Raw genomic sequence first — 8,395 nt, 5'->3', positions numbered from 1 at the left:
ACGGAAGGGAATTCAGGATGGAGAAAAACAGGATACTGGCTCTAGATGGTTCAGGTGCACATCAAAGGAATAATTTCAATAAGCCCGGACTCTTGCATCTTCCCATACATTGAAAAGTGCTAAATTCATTAACTTGAGATGTCTGGTTTTCTTTAATGAGCAGTAATTGATGTTCCCACTACCTGGGTTATTTTGTTTTGTTTTGTTTTTGCAAAAACTCCTACATATCCTGCCTCCTCCCTTACCTCTTCAGAACAGTCCCTCAGCTATCTGAGAGGCTATATCCCAGGCTTAAGTCCCCTAGGTTGTGCATTTTCTTTCAGTCAACAAGAGACAGCACAGAAATGAAAATGATCTTATAGACCCCCTAATTCCTCTGTTTTAAGTGGTAAATAGTAAGGAAGAAAATTAATTTCCCACCACTGAGCTAATTTATGAACTTTCTGAGGATCCATTTCCTCGCTTGAAAATGGAGATAAGAAGATGCATCCTGATGAGTTATTTTGAGTGTGAGAAAGGGCTGCAAAGCCCCTTTGCACCTGTACACTTCAGGACCTGCATACAGGTAACCTGACAACCCTGGAAGTATCTAGTGAGGTAACCCTATGATGATTCAGTAAACACTCCCCACTAACACGTGAGAATCATCCAAGGATAGGGCAGTAGCTTGGCTTTCACAAACTTACGGGAGGAAGCAACACACACTTGATCCCTACCATGTTCTCCCAACTTATTCCACAACTCTAGGTTACAAAGACTTCAGTTCGAGCAATATTTTTCAAACACCAGGAAAAACGAAGTCTGCACAAATGACCCATTTCTTCAAGCGCAACCGCGAAGAGTTGAACATCTGGGTGAAAAGGAGGAGAACAGAGGATAGGGTTCAGTTTAAACACAGGCAACACAGCTAATCAGAACAATTCTCTGATGCCAGGCAGTCGCCAGCAGCGACTTTTCAGCAGGGCTGTCCGGCAAACTTGCCTGATGGCCCTTCTCTACGTTCCCTGCAGCGCTGGGAGGGCGCCGGCGAGCCCAGCCCTGATGGGGCGGAGCCTGCGTCTGCGCTTGCGCGCTCAGCCTGGTGGCTCCGGGTGTAGGACCTTCAGGAGCGGGCTCTGGAAGCTCCAGTTTCCGGGGAGACACTCTGACGCGCAGCGCCGTTGGGAAAGCAGAACGGGCTCGGCTCTCCACCCAAGGGCACCGCACGCCTAGCACCCGGCCATGTCGTCCTGCGCCCGCGTGGCGCTGGTCACCGGGGCCAACAAGGGCATCGGCTTCGCCATCGTGCGTGACCTCTGCCGGCAGTTTACGGGGGACGTGATCCTCACGGCGCGGGACACAGCACGGGGTCAGGCGGCAGTGCAGCAGCTGCAGGCCGAGGGCCTGAAGCCGCGGTTCCACCAGCTGGACATCGACGACCTGCAGAGCATCCGCGCCCTGCGCGATTTCCTGCTCAAGGAGTACGGGGGCCTCGACGTGCTGGTCAACAACGCGGGCATCGCCTTCAAGAGTAAGGGGTTGGGTGCTCCCAGGCGAGGCGTTCACCGCCGAGCATCTGCATCCGAGATGGGCCGTATCTGTCGGGGAATCGCTGCGGTGGGGCTTCTCCCGCCTGTGGGGTCCAGAATGACTCCCTAGGGAACGAGAAGGGAAGGGGGGAGGGGTGCAGCGAGAGCGAAGTCTACAAGGAATTGGATGCTTTCTGGCCATAGGGAACTTTGTTTCTTCGGCTCGAATCCTGGGGACCTTTCCTAGATTGCCCCACAGCCTCTTTCAGATTGGACTTTGGAGCAGTTGGGTTAAATTTTAATGCATTTTGAAATAAACAAGAAAATTGCAAAACTGATGCACAGAGATCCCGTGTGTGTGCACCCTTTGGGCAGCCCCCACCCCCCGCAGTGGTGCCATCTTACAAAACCATAGGCATTATCAAACCCCGAAATTCACACTGGCACAATACTACTAACTAGACACAACTTTTACACAAAATTCAACAGATTTCACATGCACTGTTTTCTTTATATCTTCCTATAGAATGTTACTTGGGGGCTTCCCTGGTGGCACAGTGGTTGAGAATCCGCCTACTAATGCAGGAGACACGGGTTCGAGCCCTGGTCCGGGAGGATCCCACGTGCCGTGGAGCAGCTAGGCCCGTGCGCCACAACTGCTGAGCCTGTGCTCTAGAGCCCACGAGCCACAACTATTACAAAAAAAAAAAAAAAGAATGTTACTTGTTGGCTACTGTTTATTCACTCAACTTTTCTTTTCTCCTAAAAGATGTTGATTCCACACCGTTTCATATTCAAGCAGAAGTGACTATGAAAACAAACTTCTTCGGTACCCGAGATGTGTGCACAGAGCTCCTGCCTCTAATAAAACCCCAAGGTGAGTCTGATGAAGAGCCCAAACTGCAGTGTTTCTGGCAGGATCTGGGCCCTGCCTGCCTCTGGTCTCATCTACAGGCCCCCCTACCTCTCCTGCTCAGCTACACTGGCCTCCATCTGTGTCGCCATCCGGCCAGGTGCCCTGAGGCCTCAGGTTCCTCTAAACACTGCCCAGGTCATGGGTGCTCTCTGTCCAGCTGCTCTTTGCACATCTGGCTCTTTCTTTTTCCCATCTTAGCTCAAAGGTCTCCTCTGAAAGGCTCTTGACTTGCTCCGTGCCCCTCACAGGCGGCGTTCCCTTAGGAGCCCATCTCAGGCCTTCTCTCCTCTGATCCCCTCTCAGAGTGATCTTACTCAAGCTAGTGGAGTCTCTACTCCCACCAGTTCATTAGGCCTCACTCAAATCTGTCACCTGCCTAGAACATTCCCAGAGCTCCAGGCACACATTTCGTCTTCTTGACTCTCCATCTTAACCTGATTCCCATCCTTCCTCCCCTGAATCCCCCCACCTAAAACAAATATTTCCAAAGACTCGTCCTTTCCCCAAATCATCTTGGTCACTGATCCCATCATCCAGCCACCAGCATCCTGGAGGTCACCACACCTGCCCACTTATTGCCATTTACCAGATCCTAAGAGTTGTCCTACTGATTTTCTTCCCAGGCCTTCACCCCTATCCCAGCTCTACAAACGGGCCCTCAGCTGTCATTTCTAGACAATTGTAAACTCTCCTAAGGGACTCTCCCTGCTTCTTGAGTCCTTTGCTTTCTGGGCATTCTCTATACTGTGCATGCTCACTCCCCCCTCCCAAAAATCCTTCAGGAGTGAAGTCCAGGCCCTTAGCATGACCTGTAGGGATCTCCGTAATCCGACCTGCTGAACTCCAGGTCCATTTCAATCTGCTCAATGTTTCAAACAAAACAAACTCTCATTCCTTTGGGTTAAACTACTGTAATACTTAGCCCCAAAGTAATGGGCCAGCAGGGGAACCACCACCCATTAAACATGCCAAATAAGACAAGCAGATACTTTTAGAAAGGTTAAGAGGCGTGGCTGGAGATTTAGTACATGCATTTACAATTTACACTCAGCTTCTGCCCTGTTTCCCCATCCTCTCCTCCTGGAAAGTTCTTCTAAGAATTGGTTCACTAGGACCTAAAAAGTAAGCTCTTTAGAGTGTCACCTAATTCCTCCACTCGTCCCAACACTTGAAGGCTGCAGTGGAGTTCCCTGTGTCAGCTGCACATGCTATATTCCTCTCGGTCCTCGTCCTGATGACCTCTGGCCCCCCCACTTTTCTTACTTAGCTGGGCTGTTTCTTGCTGTGTCTGGGCTTTGTCCAGAAGGAGGAATGAGTACCCTCCAGATGTGCTAAGGCAGAGCCTCTGTTTAACAGTTTGTCTTGCCTCACGAAAGCTACAGTAAATGGAATTTTAAATACATCCTATAGTCTCAGTATGAGTGCAGCAAGGTTTACTTGCCTTTTGAAATAGGAGAATTCTTGTTTTGTTGGGGAAAAGCTACAGCAGTTCATGTTATCGTGACTTAATCGAGCGTGTGATTCTCTTCTGAGTCTACAGTCTCACCTAGTTGGGAGGAGAGGGCTCCAGGTGTCTGGCTCTAACCCCTGGGGATCCAGTCAGTGGGAGGGGCTGGCATGGAACACATTGGGAAGATGAAACAGCCACATCTAGGAGTTTATTACCTTGAGAGAACTTTGGATCTTCTGGTCAAGCTTCCCTAGTACGGTTTAGTATTTTCACCACTGATTCTAGACTTCCTGAGGTAGACTAGTTAACACAGAATTTAAAAGGTTGTCATTTGATTACTGATTATAACCAACCTAGAAGAAGTTAACAGTATTTCTCTGTCTACTGTCCAGGTTGAAGACCCATGAAAAAAATAATGTCAAGGCCCTTTTATTGATAGTAATATAGCTGCCTTTCCCATTTACCAGTTAACCATTCTGACTTCCGCTCCTGCAGGCTTCTTTTCTTTCTTTATGCCTTTCTATATTTTGCATTTTTAATTCATGAAATATGTGTTATTTTTGTTGTGAGAGAGGCTTGGTCATGCTTTTGAGAGCAAAATAAGTTATCCTAAATATAGCATCTCTGGTGCTTACTGCAACATTTTGACAGATTGGTTCTATTCTATCTTAAGGACAATGTCATTTCTATTAATTTACTAGTTGCTTCTTACTCTTTACATGTTCTAGATTAGAAGGAGGACATGGAATAATTGACCCGTTTCAAAAATGTGTTCATCTTAGAAGAATGCCCGGAAGATTAATACGGCAATTTCTCTAAATCAGTTTATGTATTTCAGAGAATCATTGAATGGGAGTCCTAATGCCATCTACTAATTTATTTGTTGATATTTTCTGAACTTCCAAACCTTTAGTGGGATAGACATCAAAGCTAACTGACTGTGGCAACATGACATGCCATTTCTGTTGCCACATTTTTCCCCATGGAAAAAAAGAGTTTAACATTTTTGTCCATGCCTGGTAATTTTTGGTTGGAAACGGGACATTGCAGAATTTTATAGCTACTCTTGCTATCAGACCCTACTTCCCACGGGCTTGTGGTTGTTATATGCTTATTTGTTCAGTGACTGGCTACCTTATTTTTTGAAGTTGAGTCTCCGCCCTCCTCCCCTTGCAGTGTGAAGTTTCTGATGTTTCATCGCAGAAAGTACAGCCTAGCTGAGACGCACAGTCACACTGGGATAACTGTGGGTTTAGTAGAACTCTCTTTTGCTGTCTTTTTCCTGGACTGCACCCAGCTGTTAAGCTCCACTATTCACTGGCTGATTACTCCACTGTTTTTTGTTTTGTTTTGTTTTGTTTTTTAAATGTTGAGCCGCCTTTTAGTTTATTTTTATTTTTGGCTGTGTTGGGTCTTTGTTTCTGTGCAAAGGCTTTCTCTAGTTGTGGCGAGCGGGGGCCACTCTTCATCGCGGTGCGCGGGCCTCTCACTGTCGCGCCCTCTTCCACTGCGGAGCACAGGCTCCAGGCGCGCAGGCTCAGCAGTTGTGGCTCACGGGCCCAGCTGCTCCGCGGCACGCGGGATCCTCCCAGACCAGGGCTTGAACCCGTGTCCCCTGCATTAGCAGGCAGATTCTCAACCACTGTGCCACAGGGAAGCCCTACTCCACTGTTCTTAACAAGGCACAACATAAATTGCTTCACAGATGGATCTCCATCCAATTAAATTCAGGCTCTTTGGAAAGGGTAGTTTTGGTGCCCTGTTCTGAACCGAGAAGGGCTCTTACCCTTACCTTTCTCTAGTTTTCTCTGGCAAACTTGCTGACTTACATGATTTAGTTTATATTTCTAACAAAGCTACCAATCTCCTAATTGCTTTTTTGTTTGTTTGTTTTTTTTGCGGTACGCAGGCCTCTCGCTGTCATGGCCTCTCCCGTTGCGGAGCACAGGCTCCGGACGCGCAGGCTCAGCAGCCATGGCTCATGGGCCTAGCCGCTCCGTGGCATGTGGGATCCTCCCGGACTGGGGCACGAACCCGTGTCCCCTGCATCAGTAGGCGGACTCTCAACCACTGCGCCACCAGGGAAGCCCTCCTAATTGCTTTTCAGCACAACTTCCATTGTTTTTGAGAGTGCCTTTAGGGCCGAACTTCCCCACACTCTGTTTCAAATGAAATCACATCCTTTTGGGAGAGCATCAGACCTCTTGGTTTTTATGTCCTGACTCTTTGCCCGTCTTGTGCAAAATCTCTAAGCCACAGGTCTGAAGATAGAGGCAGGGATGATGACACTTCTCTTTGTGACACTCCTGCTTTAGGAGCTAGGAGGGAAGAACAGCAGTGGTCTCTGGTCTTCTCAGCTTGCCTCTCTTTGCGTGATACTTCTGCCTTACAAACAAGCTGGGGAAAGGGCAGTCTGGGCCCCAGTATTCTCAGGATGTCCAGCCCAAGGTAGAGCCTTTGTCCCACAAGTGAGGGCTGGGTCACCTCCTAAATGCACTTGTCAGGAACTGAACCTCTGCAACAGGTAGCTGAGGAGCAGCATGAGAAATGCTGATGTCCTACCCATCTTGGGAAGATACAATAGTCTTGTGTTCTCGGATGCACCATCCTAGAGTGAAGTTTCCATTGTTATGGCCAGCAAGGGGGAAAGGAAGGAGCAGGTCATGGTTGAAATACCACAGAACAGACTCTGTTCTTACCTGAGTTGTTGGAGATATTCGGGAATAAAAGTTTCTTCATTTGCTGTATGCCCTCAGGACCATTACCAGAGACTTTAAATAGTTAAGTTTTTAAAATAATTTTCACAAGTTGTTCTGGGTAATAGATTCACAGAATTCTTCCCATTGTCTTTACTTACTTCTTGAGTTTAAGTGAAATAGTTCATTCCTGTAACTTTCAAAATAATTATGTGTAATTTTTAAAAACATTAGAAATAACAGATTGTTACTTATAATAATAAAACAGATAAAACCCAATGAGTAACCCCCTCCCAAAATACGTTCTCTTCCTTTCCTAATGTCCTCTTACAAGAGGACATGAGGACATAAATCCTGTCCCAAATTTGGCATTCATTGTTCTAGTGCTCACCTTTCCATGTAATGACTTCTGTTGTATTTTAGGCAGAGTGGTGAATGTGTCTAGCTTTGTGATTATCAGCTCTCTTAAAAAATGCAGCCCCGAACTGCAGCAGAAGTTTCGAAGTGAGACCATCACGGAGGAGGAGCTTGTGGGGCTCATGAACAAGTTTGTGGAAGACACAAAGAACGGGGTGCACAGGAAGGAGGGCTGGCCTGAGACCGCATATGGGGTGACGAAAATTGGCGTCACGGTGCTGTCCAGAATCCAAGCCAGGAAAATGAGTGAACTGAGAGGAGGAGACAAGATCCTCCTGAATGCCTGCTGCCCAGGGTGGGTGAGAACTGACATGGCAGGACCCACAGCCACCAAAAGCCCAGAAGAAGGAGCAGAGACCCCCGTGTACTTGGCCCTTTTGCCCTCGGATGCTGAGGGGCCTCACGGACAGTTTGTTTCTGAGAAAAAAGTTATACAGTGGTGAGCTCCCTCACAGCTCCACCCATGGGCCCGATTATGTTCCTGTCCCAATTTCACAGAAAGGATATCCCTATGCAAAAAAAAAAAAAAAAAAAAAAACAGAAGAAGAAAAGAAAGAATCAAAATATCCCTATCAAGTCCTCACTGGGAAATGGCTACTAATTCTGTGAAGCCGTTTGTGTTTCCTTCTGTGATCACAGGGGAGGAAAAGTGGGATGGATGGCAAATAATAAATAAAAGTCAATAGATGAATAAATAGCTCTTTATAAATGTCCATTTATGCAGACCCTTAAAGGCTGAACCAGCTCAATTACTCACAATCGTTAGACCTACTTTGGAGGACATATGGGTATCCACTCTACTATTCGTTCTACTTTTCTGTTTGAAATTTTTCAAGGCAAACATCTGAAACCAAAATGTCCTGGATCTGCCGCCTTCCTGCATGACTTTGATCAAAATACTGCATCTACTGTAGCCCCTCAAATGTAAAATGGGGATAATAGTCATAGGATTGCTGTGAAGATTAATTGCCCCTATATAGGTGACAATGTTGAAATCACATTGGAATTACACAAGTGTCCTCTATCACGAGTCCCTGTGAGAGGGGCCCAACACCACCCAGGGCAGTGACGAGAAGCTTCGTACTGCCCAGCACCACGCCTGGCTTCCCCAAGGCCCCAGGGACTGTCCACCACATTCCCTCCCTTCACAGAAGCACCCCATGTTGTACAGAAGCCTCTACTGTCATGTTATTTGTCACTTTTCACATCTGATTCTCAGACTTGGGGAGGTGAAAAGTGACAGCCCCTGAAGGCAAGTGTGGAACCCTTATTTGAAGAGTCAGGTTTACTTTACAAGTGTTTCCCTTCAACTAGGCTGTTAGTTTCCTCTTGTTATTTTATTTTTCTAAACTGCCAACAGGATTATCAATGTCTAGATCAACACCATAACATCTGAACTACTAGTTTG

General features: G+C 47.1%; 1 protein-coding gene across 1 annotated transcript; it reads left to right on the top strand.

The window, feature by feature from the left end:
• The first annotated feature begins 1,075 nt into the window (after positions 1 to 1,075).
• LOC132490293 (carbonyl reductase [NADPH] 1) lies at positions 1,076 to 7,682 on the top strand. The gene is made up of 3 exons (XM_060098510.1): positions 1,076 to 1,510; positions 2,278 to 2,385; positions 6,994 to 7,682. Exons 1-3 carry the CDS (start codon positions 1,222 to 1,224, stop codon positions 7,428 to 7,430), a joined length of 834 nt encoding a protein of 277 aa, XP_059954493.1. The 5' UTR covers positions 1,076 to 1,221; the 3' UTR covers positions 7,431 to 7,682.
• Positions 7,683 to 8,395: the final 713 nt, after the last annotated feature.

The sequence above is a fragment of the Mesoplodon densirostris genome, chromosome 5 (genome assembly GCF_025265405.1).
Source record: "Mesoplodon densirostris isolate mMesDen1 chromosome 5, mMesDen1 primary haplotype, whole genome shotgun sequence".
Classification (NCBI taxonomy): Eukaryota; Metazoa; Chordata; class Mammalia; order Artiodactyla; family Ziphiidae; genus Mesoplodon; species Mesoplodon densirostris.
Note: the sequence above shows the minus strand (reverse complement) of the source record. Positions and strands in the feature narration are given on the sequence as shown.